General features: G+C 39.4%; 1 protein-coding gene across 1 annotated transcript in view; it reads right to left on the bottom strand.

The window, feature by feature from the left end:
* The window catches only part of slain2 (SLAIN motif family, member 2), a 66,053-nt gene that overhangs the window by 7,427 nt on the left and 43,803 nt on the right, over positions 1 to 14,823 (bottom strand). The window contains exon 7 of the mRNA XM_078547532.1: positions 5,917 to 6,214. Coding sequence (XP_078403658.1) covers positions 5,917 to 6,214 — 298 coding nt within the window. The remainder of the gene's footprint in view (positions 1 to 5,916; positions 6,215 to 14,823) is intronic.

The following is a 14,823-nucleotide window of genomic DNA, read 5'->3' as shown; positions in this document are numbered from 1 at the left end:
CTTCTGTGAAATATTTATTTTGTTTAAACCCTTTTGTGGACATTAGATAAGGGTAACTGAATAAAATGAGGAAGGTGAAAAAAATTCCATAAATAATTTTGAGCATTGATGATCCGACTGCACAAGCAAAGAATAACATACCATAGATGTCAGTGTATAAATCGACCTTTGAAGTCCCCAAAAAGCATTGCAAAAATGGGTGTCAACTTGTACGCCGAGTATAAATTCTGAACTGGTGTGGATGGTCACAATTTTGAAATGTGAAACAAGGATAACACCAGCAATTCATAAAATTAATGTGGCACAGTTTATGGAATAAATTAATTGTACAAGTACCTTTAACCACGATGAAAGCATTTTAAAACCCATAAAATTCATTGGCTTCAGCATCCGACACAGAGCTTATCAAATTTGTACGGAGTCACTTTGATTATGGCATCATTAGGATCCCAATGAATCAGATTTGGCCCTTCTGGTTTCAGAATCATCTCTCCGCAATGAATCATCTTCCTCTCCATCCACTGAATTAGATATTCCACATTTTTTGAATGATCTGATGACAGTTTGTGCATTAACAGCATCCCACGATTTGATGATGCAACCACACAAACCATCAAGCGTGCATATTTGTGAAGCTTTTTTTACCTCGGCAAATATCCACCTATTCCACTTGGTGTGAATATGACACTTGAATGGCTTGCCGGGACATGCACTCAAAAGGTTGAACTACGGATGTTAGACCCCTTGGCACCACTGCAATGTGGGTGCTATTTCTTCACAGGATGTTGATCCCAACTATTATATGGGATCTGAACATGACCCACTCTAATAAGTTACATTCTTTACACAGGCCACCAGGATGCCTGTTCCATACATGATCAATCCATAACTTCATTCTATCCTCATAGAAAAATAGAAACTAGGAGGAGTCGGCTATTCGGCCCTTCGAGCCTGCTCCGCCATTCAATATCATGGCTGATCCTCTATCTCAAAGCCATATTACCGCTTTCTCTCCATACCCCTTGATGCCCCTAATATCCAAAATATTATCAATTTCTTTCTTGAATATACTCAGTGACCCAGCCTCTACAGCCTTTTGTGGTAGAGAATTCCATAGGTTGACCACCCTCTGAGTGAAGAGATTTTTCCTCATCTCAGTCCTAAATGGCCTGCCCCATATCCTGAGACTGTGACCCCTGGTTCTAGACTCCCCAACCAAGGGAAACATCCTCCCTGCATCCAGTCTGTCCAGCCTTGTTAGAATTGTATATGTTTCAATCAGATCTCTTCTCATTCTTCTAAACTCTGGTGAATACAGGCCCAGTCGAACCAATCTCTACTCATACAACAGTCCTGCCATCCCCGGTATCAGCCTAGTGAACCTTTGCTGCACTCCCTCTATGGCAAGTATTTCCTTTCTTAGTTAGGGAGACCAAAACTGCAACTCCAGATGTGGTCTCACCAAGGCCCTGTATAACTGCAGTAAGGCATCCTTACTTCTGAACTCAAATCCTCTTGCAATGAAGGCCAGCATACCATTTGCCTTCCTAATTGCTTGCTGCACCTGCCTGTTTACTTTCTGGGGCCCAAGCACTGATCCCTGCGGTACACCACTAGTCACTGTCTGCCACCCGGAAAAAGGCCCATTTATTCCCACTCTCCATTTCCGGTCCGTCAGCCAATTCTCAATCCATGCCAGTGTATTACCCCAATCCCACGAGCTTCAATTTTGCCCACTAGCCTCTTATGTGGGACCTTAACAAAAGCCTTCTTGAAATCCAAATACACCACATCCACTGGCTCTCTCTTATCTATTCTACTAGTTATAGCCTCAGAAAAGTCCAGTAGATTAGTTAAGCATGATTTCTCTTTCCCATGCTGGCTTTGCCTAATCCCGTTAATGCTTTCCAAGTGTTCTGTTACCATGTCTTTTATAATGGACTCTAGCATTTTCCCCACTACTGATGTTCGGCTAACTGGTCTGTAATTCTGTTTTTACTCTCTCTCCTTTTTTAAATAGCGGGGTTACATATGCCACCCTCCAATCTGTAGGAACTGCTCCAGAGTCTACAGAATTTTAGAAGACGACCAACACCAATGCATCCAATATTTCTAGGGCTACTTCCTTTAATACTCTGGGATGTAGATCATTAGGCCCTGGGGACTTTTCAGCCTTTAACCCCATTAATTTCTCTAGCACCACTTTTTTTCACTAATACTGATTTTCTTCAATTCCTTCCTCTCACTAGACGCTTGCTTCCTTAACATTTCTGGGAAGTTATTTGTGTCCTTTTTTGTGAAGACAGAACCAAAATGTGTTCAATTCTTTTGCCATTTCTTTAATCCCTATTATAATTTCCCGTTTCTGACTTTAAGGGACCTCCATTTGTCTTTGCTAATCTTTTTCTCTTCACATATTTATAGAAGCTTTTACAGTTAGTTTTTAATGCTCCCTGCAAGTTTACTCTCGTACTCCATTTTCCCTTTCCTGAACAATCTTTTTGTCTACGTTTGCTGAATTCTAAACTGCTCCTAATCCTCAGGCTTGCTGCTTTTTCTGGCAATTTTATATGTCTCCTCTTTGGATCTAATACTATCCTTAACTTCTTTTGTGAGCCATGGTTGAGCAACCTTTCCTGTTTTATTTTTGTGTCAGACAGGAATGAATAATTGTTGTAATTCATGCATACGTTCCTTAAATATTAGCCATTGCCTATCCACTGTCAATCCTTTTAGTAAGGTTCCTCAATCCATCATTGCCAACCCGCACCTCATACCCTCGTAGTTCCTTTTATTTAGATTCAGGACCCTAGTTTCGGATTCAACTTCTTCACTCTCCATCCTAATGAACAATTCTGTCATTTTATGGTTGCTCTTCCCCAAGGGACCCCGCAAAACAAGATTGTTAATTAATCCTCTCTCATTGCACAACACCCAGTCTAGGATAGCCTGCTCTCTAGTTAGTTCCTCAACGTATTGGTCTACAAAACCATCATGTACACACTGCAGGAAATCCTCCTCCACAGTATTATTGCTAGTTTGGTTTGTCCAATCAATAAGCAGATTAAAGTCACCTATGATTACAGTTGTACCCTTACTGCACGCGTCTCTAATTTCCTGTTTAATGCCTTCCCTTACATCCCCTTGACTGTTTGGGGCCTATAGACAACCCCCACCAATGTTTTCTGTCCCTTGGTATTTCCTACCTCCACCCAAACAGATTCCACGTCATGATTTTCCAAGTCAATATCCTTCCTCACTATTGCATTGATTTCATTCTTCACTAACAATGCTACCCCACCTCCTTTCCCTATTTATCTGTCCTTCTTAAATACTGAATATCCCTGGATGTTCAGTTCCCATCCTGGGTCACCCTGCAGCCATGACTCTGTAATTGCAACTATATCATAACCATTTTATATCTATTTGCGCTGTTAATTCATCTACCTTATTGCAAATGCTCCACGCATTTGTTTTCTTGCCCTTGTTTTTTCTGTCTTCCACTTTTGCTTCTTACTTTTCTGTCTTTCCTTTCTATCCTTGTTTCCCCCTCCTCTGTCTCCCTGCTCAGGCTCCCATCCCCCTGCCATTCTAGTTTAAACCCTCCCTGACAGCACTATCAAACACCCCCCACCCCCAGTGGTCCTGTCCAGATGTAACCCGTCTTGTTTATACTGGTCCCACCTTCCTTCCATCCATCTGTTGTCATGGACATGAACAAAATCTTCTGCAGGGAACTCTATTTTCAGCATGGTTTTACATTTGAAAATCTTGGTCTTCTGCTGCAATATTGGACATTTGCATTCTATTAAGTGTCTACACCAACTAGCTGTTGCTCTGAAATCTTTTCTGGACTTGGTGTTTGATTCGGCCCATTTAAGTGCATAAATAAACATTACATTTCTGGTGATGTAGCCATTCAGATGATTTGAGAACCCATTCTGAAACGTGCTTTTCAAGATCAGGCCGATGGCTGGCCCCTCTTGTGAAGCATCTGGTCTTTGGCATCTTCTTCAGGGTGGATTCCTCCTCCTTCCATTCTGCACCACTTTTTCACTGACACTAAATTCCTTCTCTGCACAGTTATTTGCTGAATTAGCAAACGTTACAACTGTTAGCTTGAAATTAGCTTCATACTTCATTCATTTTGCTGGAAGACTCATTTCTCTTCATCGTTCACCATGTGGGCGTTGCTCTGCATCACAACCCAAACCATATGATTTGCTTGATCCCTTGTGCCCAATTATAAGGTAAGGAAAACATGAATTGGTGGGGCTAAAAATTGAGGCTCATTACTAACACGAGTGTGCTTTGTGCGGGGGGGGGGGGGTCGACTTATACACAGTGTATGCAAAAAAATACGTTTTTTTGGGCCAGAAAGATAGGGTCATCTTTTACACAGTGATCTACAGTACTCTTACTACAGAACTGCAAATGCTGCGCATCATATTTAACACTGAAGGCGTTCATTATATTGCTACCTACAGGAGTTATTAGGAATTGCATGTACTTACTGTGACGGATAATTTGCTGTCAAAATAACAGTAAGCCTTAAGATGCTCACTGTTATTTAGTTACAACTACTACAGCATCATCAAACAAGGCCAGTTGCATGATTAAATTTGGAAATCCACAAGATGTTGCAAAAGTTTCTGTGAAAATGGCATTCTCTGGCTGACTCACCACTAGGCTGCATTGAATGTCATGAAGTTGCTATACTTGCAAGATAGATATGAACTGAATCACCACTTGTCTATTTCAGTCCAAGTACCCTTTTAATGGCTTAATCTTTGGCACAGAATCTTAATCTGTGACATCTTCTTGTCTCCCCTATCAAACTGCTTCTTATAAAAGACCTCTATATTGGGCCACCCCTCAGCCTGCTCTTTTTCACAAAAATAAGAGCCTCGTCAGTCAGTCTTGCCTGACATTTATAATCTCAGTTCTAGTAATCATCTTTGTAACTCATTTTGCACTTTTCTCTAGTGACCCTATAACCTTTTTGTATTGAGAACCCAGAACTTTCCACAGTGCAATTTCAATGAAATATGCACTCTGCATGAATAAAATGTTTTATTTTGAAAAAAGGACAAGGTACAGAGTGGGTCAATGAACACGTTGCCTCAGTCTCTTGGGGCCCAAATTTAAATTTCCCACCCTCTAGTACAATGCAAGTCTATTCTTTGCAAAGTGTAAGCAGTTTTGACCTTGTATCCTCTGGTGAATTTTACAAAACTGCTACATCTTTAGCAAAAGACAGCTTTGGCTTCTCCTGCAGTAGAGGGGCTGCTTTCTCTCTGGTATCTTGCTAAAAAACTGTCTCCATTCTCCACATATGAACCATGACATTATAATCATGCTACAAGGCCACTAAGCCATCATAACTATGCATGTCTTTTGAATAAAAATCAGAAGCAGGAACCAAAGCCCTGCCTGATTTTCCTCTCTTCAGGACAAGAGCACAGGAGCTAATCGTTGCACCTCAGATGTCCCCATCTGAGCCTAGTTAACTTAGACTTGAATTGGGAAGCTTTTGGTCTGTACGGCTCAGATGCACACACTGCCAATTAAAATATAAGGGAAAGTGCTCAAACTGCTCCTAATTTGCTAATCACAAAAAAGGCCAAAGATAGTTGACAGCAGGCATCTATTATCATCTTTTTTTTGGAGTGAATTTTAAGAAAAATCCCAAATGACAGAGCTTTACACTTCTACAACATCTGAAGTCTATATTGTTAAAGTTTTGCAAAAAATCGAACAGTGACACAAAATAAAGGAAAACTAATTCAATTATTCTATTTGAAATTATAACCATGGGTTTCCACATAGCCTGTTGAAACGGTTCTCCTCGTCCCTCAATTAGCATTTTGAGAGATTTGGTTTTGTGTAAATTAAGGATTCTGCTGTTAAGCTTACCTTCTTACAGGCTGTACAAGCTTACTCCGAGGCACTGGTATTCCCCCTCCAGTAGAGGCACTAGGTCGCGGCAAGCCACTCCGACTCCCTGCAACTTGTCCTTTATTAGGATTAATGCCACCTGCAGCAGTGTGACTTGGAGAACTGAGACACTGAACAGAGGGCCCTGATGCAGAATTATTGTGACTTGCTGCAGAATTTGTGGAAACAGGCCCTGGATTGGCCATTGCTTTCAGTGGCTGTCGGAGCGCCAATGGAGATGGTGTGGTAGGAAGTCTGAGCTTACTTGGAGAAGGTACTGCAAAAAAAAAAGAAAATGCTACATGTGGATCATTTTTTTTAAACAATTCATGAGCACTCTACAACAATTTTGATGTTATTACCCTTTTAATCAAATTTAACATGAGGTTTTGAAACCTAAACTTGTGAAGAATCCATACACATTTTCAAACAGCAGAATCCTTACACAGAAAGGCAGCATTGAAATCAGTGTGGCTCTCCATACGTAATACAGTGATTTTACTCTGATAAAAGTGGTCAAATACAATCATACCTGGGTAACAGTTTCTAGCAAATGGTTCAAATATTTAGCCTATTTCCTATTGAATCTGAACAATTTTTAAGCCTGTCAATGTTTTTTGAAATTTCATTCAAATAAATTAATATCTGAAACCATTTATATCCCTATAATGCAAAGGACTAAGGCATATGTTTGGCCTGAGGAATATTTCAGGAGTCTCTCATGATGGTCATCCACAAAAACATTTATCATCATGAAAAAGGGAAACAGGCATTTGCACCATTCACACGTACACAAGTAAACACACACGAGAGAAACACTGATAACTTAAATAGAGAATTTTTCAAACGGCCAATGGAAATAACCAAAGCACAAGATTTCACTTAAGACCTTAACTGTAAAAAAAACCTAAAATCAACATCGATCAAACATTAATTAATAGATAACTGTACATCAAATTAAAGAAAAAGACAAGTTTCTTTAACATTACATCATGCTTTGGGCACACATGCAGTGTCAAAAGGCAGTCCACAAGCTTCTCCCAACTCTCTGGCCCAGCTCAATCACTCCTTGCTAAGCAGAGTTGAATCCGCCAGTGTTAGTCGACAATTGTTCCATTCTGCCCAAGTTTTCTGGATCGCATTATAACTAGCAAGGCACACCTTGATGACTCCCCATTCCCCAAGTCTTCAACAAGCTTGTTTGTTCTATTCCCTTTCTTTTGAGCAGAAACTGAACCCTTAAATGCATCCTGCTTGGTCTTTAACACAGTTTTCCATGCTTGTCCAGAGTGTGTCTGCATCAGCTTTTTATCAGTTTTGTGCGTTCCTGTCTTGACACCTCAATTGTTCTATAAGATTCTCTCCCCATGGCAACCCGAGGTCTTCAAGCAGAGATATTTATCAGGAATTCACCATCCCTTTTTTGGAACTTTCTGCTTTACTTCAAGTTAAAGGGGACATTTAAAAACAATCCTGTAAAGTTTCAGTGTTTGCGACTAGATGGAATCTGTGGTTTCAAAGCTTGTATTTTTTGTGGCATACCCTAACCAAAAAAGGAAACCAAAAGATGGAAACTGGACCTTCTAGTTTATAAGGAGACATAATGAAACAAACAGATTGGAAACCAAAACTTCTGAGGAGACAAACTGGTTAAACTATATAAAAAAAGGACACAGTCATCCAAGCTCAGTAGTTGTTCCTGATCCCAGCGGTTGGTTGTGTGCTGCTGTCTGCTGGGGATCAGGTTAATTCCTGGAAGAGGAGCTGAAATTCCTTTAATAAAGATAGCGTTTTGAAGGACTTTGTGACTGAGATGACATACAGGCGAAGTGGACTGCTGAGCCAATTTGTAAGATGTGTCTTAGTTGCAAATGCCATCTAATGTGCAATTTAAAGTTGATAATCAACTTTAATTTGCTTGTTAATTCATGTTTAACTTATGTTGATCCTGGTTTTGTGAATAGGTGATTACCCAAGACAGTATTTAGTGTTTGCTTTGACTCTGTATAGTGAAAATAATTGTTTTAAACTGTGGAATTGTGGGGCATCACTCAGTAACCAACTGGAATTTTGGATCTCCTCAAAAAAAAATTACTGGTCCCTACCATGATCATAACTCTTCCCTTCATCTTTTTAAAAAGAAAGTTTGCCGGCATAATTTCCCCAATTTTTCTTCATTTTGGATTGTCAGCACATTAGTAGATGAGGAGAATGCACTCTAACCTTCAATCCATTTTTAAAAAAAACTGCATCCCCTTCTGTATTTCATCTGGCTAATGACAAACACATTATTTGGTACTGCTGGACGGTTCAAAAATGAGCGCCTCATCTTTGTGCTCCGGCTCTACATTAACTCGAGGAGTTAAACACCAGGTTAGAACAATGCAGATAACAAGGCTCTTTGCTTATATCTATCATAATTTTGTACCAAATGCATACCGCATGGGGACTGTTAAGTAGGTGAAACAGACAAAATCCGCAAAACACCTGCAAACTGAAGTACAATACCATCACCAATTATGTTAATTGAACAGAAACTGGAAGCATTGAGTCTTAGGTCAAGGAATTAATGTTGTCAATTTTGAACAGTGCACACAAACTGTATTGATATTGCAGGTTTTAGCGTTATAGAAAATACTTGGCAGTCATTTTTAAAGTCAGGAAGATTAGTATACTTCATTGTTTTACTGTTCATAAATGTCTGTAAAACTGACTTTCCTGTAAACACATTTAATGAATGTTGAAATAAAATCCAGAGCTTCTTGTCTCCTGTCACTTGCGTCAACTACATTCACTAAAAAAATCCTCTGCCCCACTTCAGCGACGTAAATATTTTGCCTGAACTATCTTCAGAAACAAATGCAGCAAAGCCATTGTTGCCCCGACATTCTTTTTAAAAATTCATTCACAGGATGTGGGCTTCGTTGGCTGGGCCAGCATTTATCGCCCATCTCTAGTTCCCCTTGAGAAGGTTGTGGTGAGCTGCCTTCTTGAACTGCTGCAGTCCATGTGGTGTAGGTACACTCACAGTGCAGTTAGCAAGGGAATATTCACCTACATCTGGAAATTCCTTGCTTGGTAAATGGACTGGAGAATCATCTTACCAGAGGCTTTAAATCTAAAAAGATATAGGTCATAAGGAATGCAAATTCAGAACCATGAGCTTTACTGATAAGAATTTATTTTTAATCCTTTACAACAGTTTGTTTTTCCATCGATTTGAATTATTTAATCCCTTTGTGTTTCCAAGGGCTTCTGTTAAATCTGCTCCTATCACTGCTTGCTTGTCCCCACAACCACCCCACCCTCAACCTCTCTCCCCCCCACCCCCCACCTTAAACCAGCTTATATTTCACCCCTCTTCTAACTATGCTTCAGTTCTGTTGAAGGGTCGTGTGTACCCGAAACGTCAGCTCTTTTCTTCTCCGCCGATGCTGCCAGACCTGCTGAGTTTTTCCAGGTAATTCTGTTTTTGTTTTGGATTTCCAGCATCCGCAGTAGTTTTTTGTTTTTATTTCTGTTAAATAGTCTGAGAGATAAGCCTTTCATCAGTCTCCATCAATGCTGCTATCTGACTGATCCATTCCATTGTTACATCCATCGTTACATTAAAGCAGTTGAACCAATATTTGCATGAGGAAAGCAAGTTAGTTCAAATGCAATTCTGTATTTAGAAAAAAGGTTATCCTCTCACTTCTTCAGTTACAAAGCACTCAGATACTTGATGGTGTAATCACATCAATTTAGGCAAGGACAAAACAGGTGGCAACGGTGGCTGAGAGATCTCAAGTGAACTTGGCCCCATGTCACTGTTGCCACCATCGGTCTTCCACAAAACTTGGGTCAGTTTGCCCTCAGGTAGCTCACCCATTTCCCACTACATCAGCAATGAAAACAAATAGTTCTCACAAAAATCAAATCTCCACAGTTGTGGCAGGGAATGCAATTATTGCAGTAATTGAACCATACGGCCACAATCTCACTTTTTGTATTTTACTGATATTTGATAGATCCTTTCTACAAATTAAATCTTAAAATTAAAAGTTGACAAAGCTCTAATATATCAAAAACTTAATATTTTTAAGTTAACCTGGGCCACCACTTAGGCATAGTACGAAAGATTTTTTTTCACAAATATGTGGCAAAGCAAAATTTAAGCGGTCATAAATTAGTATTTAATTCCCCAAACCTGCTCCTTATAGGAATCAAAGAATATCCTCTATTGCAACTCTAATCTACCGATTAAATGCCTGAATACTCACCTGACACCTGAAGGATCAAACAAAATTGCAGAATGCTTTTGCAATTAACATTGCATTTCTGCTCAATCATTACTTGCTGCGCTTCAACAACATCACCCCTCCCCTCCACCAGTCTTGACAGCAATGCATTTCATGAAGTATTTGATCATCTCAGTGTATAGTTATCCTTGCAATCACAATGGGTCCGGGCGGAGGAGAGGTTTTCCAATGAATAATTCAGTGTATGTATATGAGATGTCGAAAAAAAATCAAGGGTTGCAAACAGCTTTTTTATGGAGGTATGTATTATTTTTTTCTTATCCCCCAATGACCCTCCTGAAGAGAACTACACCTATGAAACACACCCTGGCCCTCGCACTCTACAGTATCCCACTTTCCCCCCTTTCACTGTGACCGTTCCCTCTTACCATCAGTACCCTCAGTTGACCCCCAGGACTCAACCATTGACTCTACAGATCCTGGCCTATAAAACACTCTGCTCTCCTTCCTTGGACACTCCACCCACTTCCAGCCTTCCAACCCCATCCTTCATGACTTCTACATCCCTTTGTGCCTTCCACCCCCCCCACCTGCTTTGTGCAAACTATCTCATGTGTTGGTGTCTCCCTGCACCAGAGTGGTCTTCAGAATGGGGAAAGCATCGTTAAGTGCCCAGTAAGTCCTGGAAGTCTCCTTCACCAAGGAAGGAAGATTTGATGGGGGAAATAAGATTCTGGACCGTTGGCCTGATAACGAGCATTCATGAGATGCAAAGTGCGTTCCCGATCTTAATCAGCGGGAAAGTCGACCCACCATTAACCCATGAAAATCGGGAGAACAAGATTCCGACCTAATTTCTGGATGTGGGGAAACTAATTTTTAAATTCTTGTCAAATCTTCTGCCCTTCCCCCTCACCATGATTGGGGATGATTCCTCCTATTTGTCAAGGCTGTCTATTTCTAACTTTGAAGTTTCACCTACTCCTGCTCTTTCCAGTACTGATGAATCACTCATTCACAAAATCACCTTCAGAGGCTATTTTGTCAATCTTCTTGCCAGGCAAGCCATATTCCATTACACATAAATGCCAATTCAACAAAAACTCTGCTACCCACGTTCTATTCCACAATAGATCTTCCCCCCCACTGGTTTTCTCGCTACTTGTTGATCTTCATTGGCTTCACACCACTTTCCCATTCTGTCACAGATTTATATGCATAAATACTATTTGAAAAATGTAATGATCTAATCCTGGTTTCCTCATTCAGAGGGATTTGCTAAATAAGGGCAGAAACTTCTTACAATCTCCCCTAGAGGTCAGAGTTGGTGTTCAAGAGAGAGGCAGATAGATTTACAGAAGGAGATCTGCAACCTGCCAGTTTAACATTTTTTAAATTTACAATTTATGAATAATTTTACTGATAGCTATGTTGCTTGGTGACACTTGTTAAAAATATGGTAAGGCAGTGAAACTATCAGTTATCAAAAGTGTTGGCTATTTCCCACATTTTTTCTTTAGAAATAAACTATGTTCGAAAGAACAATTACAGTAGTTTATCTCCCTTGCTAGTTTGGCTACATACACTTTGTTATTCTGGGGCGTGTGAACATGGTAGCTTAGTTCTGAGCTGCAGGAAAACAAAAGCCATTTTTAAAAATAACCTCTGACAATTACCGGTCTATTAAAAGATAAAGGGACACATATGAAGAAACTATTTTTTTTAAAAATGGAACAAATTGTTGTGAGCTGTAATGCACTGCCTGAAAAATAACTTCAAAAGGAAATCGGATGAATGCTTAAAAAGGAAAATAATTATAGTCCTGAGGAGAGCAGGGGATGGGACTAATTGGATAGCTTTACAAAAGGGCCAGAACAGTCATGATGAACCGAATGGCTTTCTTCTGTGTTGTATCACACCATGAACCATACCATGGAAAAGGATATATTTTAGACACCAAGTGTCAGATATACCACAAATTCCTTTAACTTCTTATTTCAGCTGTAAGAAAGGCAGCATCACAGACTTATTAAAATGGAAAATGGAGAGACAAACACTTCCCCATTCAAAGAGAAAGCTTCTCAGCCTTGTTTTCAAATCTCTCGACCGCCTTGCCCTTACTCTAATTCCCTCCAGCCCCACAACCCTCCTTGATCTCTGCGCTCCTCCAATTTTTGCCCTTTTGAGCATTCCTAATTTTAATCATTCCCTTGTTGGTGCCAAGGCTCCAAGCACTGGAATTCCCACCCTAAACCTATTTGCCTCTCTTCCTCGAGAAACTCCTTAAAGCTTGTCTCTTTGAATGTTAGGACTAAACTCGACTGTTGGCCATTAGTTTAAACAAGGATTTTCAAAGTCAGCCAATGAAAAGCTTATACATACAACAAACAGATTAGGTAAAAAAAACAGGTATTAGTATCTTACGCTAAATAAATCACCATGCCAAAACAAACCTGAGAGTATTCTTGGCAGTAAAATAACATACATGCAGTTTTATGGCACATCATAGTTAAGTAGCTTTTGTTTGGGTAATAGAGGGCATGAATTTGCATTCTTATCCCTAATGTATCTCTGTCACATCCAATTCACGGGTTTCTTTTTCATTTTCCCCATCTGAGGCTCCCAAAAACATAAATCCTCCCAAAAAGAAAAATCTATATAGGAAGAATAAACTTGTTAAAGTACCTAAGCGTGATCAACTTTAAACAGGCGTGTTCTAATAATGTCTGGCAGGAAGATCTTTAAACACTTCTGCTGACTAGCACCGAAAACTGCACACAGAGGGAATCATCTTTTTTTGAAGGCCTTGTCCTGTTGTTGAATGGCTCAGAACACACTCAGAAAAAAGGCAATTAAAAAAAAAATCATCAACAATTTGGAGAGATAGCAGTTTGCATTAGTGGTTATGCTCCAAACAAAAAAAAAATCTTTGTAATCAGCCAAGCAATTCCCACGTAATTGTGGTTAAATTTTAGAAATAATAAAACACCACTAACTATTAATGTGTGCAGAAAAAATTCTAGCAATACATGATTCTGACAGACTTTCAGCATACTCTGGAAGGGAAATATAAAACATGAATGGCAAACATCTTTATACTCACTATTTGTGACATTTTATTTTTATCTAGTAAAGGCTGGTTTGGTCCTTGACAAACCAATGAGGCTTATAGTCTCAAAATACCCTTCTTAATTATCGGTTATTACTCTGCTCATATACATAGAATTCTCAAGAATTTAACTCCTAATTAATTCAGTAATTTTACTTACCAATGGCACATTCTCTACATATATCGACACTTTGTAAAGGAGATTATTGGGTCAGATTGCAAAAATCTGTAGAATGAGGTAAGGTGCTGATAAACTTGATCCCAAAATTTATGACAGACAAATTCTATGCTTACTGATGATATGTTCTTCAACAGGAAGGGCTGCTAATTACTCTGCCTCCACCTAACTGCACAGGGATTCTCTGCTGGTACAGCAACCAATTATTCTTACAGACACTTTTCAAAATTGAAATGAGTTAAAGTGCCACTGATTAAGGCACGAGATGTTGATTGCAAGATTAGACAGTGAATGGAATAGCTAGCACTGTCCCACACGACCAGTGGGCAAAAAGCACAGGATCACCAATTCAAACAATTAAAAATTTATCACTGCACCCAGGAAGGCAAGAGCAATCCACATTACTATTTAGACAGTGTGGAATTAAAAAATAGAAGAACAGCTTTAAATCAGGATCCAAGAACAAAAACAATGTAGATTGAATGCAGTGGATTAATGGAGATGCTCACAATGAAGTCCAAGGATGTTGTCAACTGAAAACTACTCAAGTCACCTCCCCATCCTGAAATTTAGGACTAAACCCAACTGTTGGCCATTGGTTTAAACAAGGATTTTCGAAGTGGGCCGATGAAAAGCTTACACGTACAACTAAAAAGTGGATTTGTTTAAAAAAACAGGAATTAGTATCTTACACTAAATAGCTCACAAAGCCAAAACAAGCCTCAGTAATCTTTTTACTACAATTAAATAGAATTTAAAATCACAGAAATAGGCCATTCAACCCAACAAGCCTATGCTGGTGTTTTATGCTCCACACAAATCTCCTGCCAAACTACTTCATCTCACACTAACATATCCTTATATTCCTTTTTCTCCCTCACCCATCTTATCCTTAACTGCGTTTATAACATTCACCTCAACCTATTCATGTGGTAGCGAATTCCACATTCTCACTGCTCTCAAGGAAAGAAATTTCTCCTGAATTCCTAACTGTTTGTATTAATGACCACCTGACATTTATGGCCCTTCGTCAGAGCTCTGAAGTCATCATATGGGCTTGAAACTTTAGCTCTCTCATCCACAGATGCTGCCGGACCTGCTCAGTTTTTCCAGCATTTTCTGTTTTTATTGCAGATTTCCCAGCATCTGCAGTATTTTGCTTTTATTATATTTATGATCCCTAGTTTTGGACTCTAATCTATCAAATGTCTTTATAATTTTAAAGGCCACTATCAGACTTTTTTTCCAGAGAAAAGGAACCCAGCCTTTTCAGCGTTTTATTATGTAGTTGCATATAGGGTACAGATAATTATATAATCTCGGTTCTGGTATCATCTTTATAAATCTTTTTTGCAGCT

This window comes from Cetorhinus maximus, chromosome 1, assembly GCF_964194155.1.
Source record: "Cetorhinus maximus chromosome 1, sCetMax3.hap1.1, whole genome shotgun sequence".
Taxonomy (NCBI): domain Eukaryota; kingdom Metazoa; phylum Chordata; class Chondrichthyes; order Lamniformes; family Cetorhinidae; genus Cetorhinus; species Cetorhinus maximus.
The sequence above is the reverse complement of the archived record's forward strand: the minus strand, read 5'-3'. Positions and strand labels throughout refer to the sequence as shown.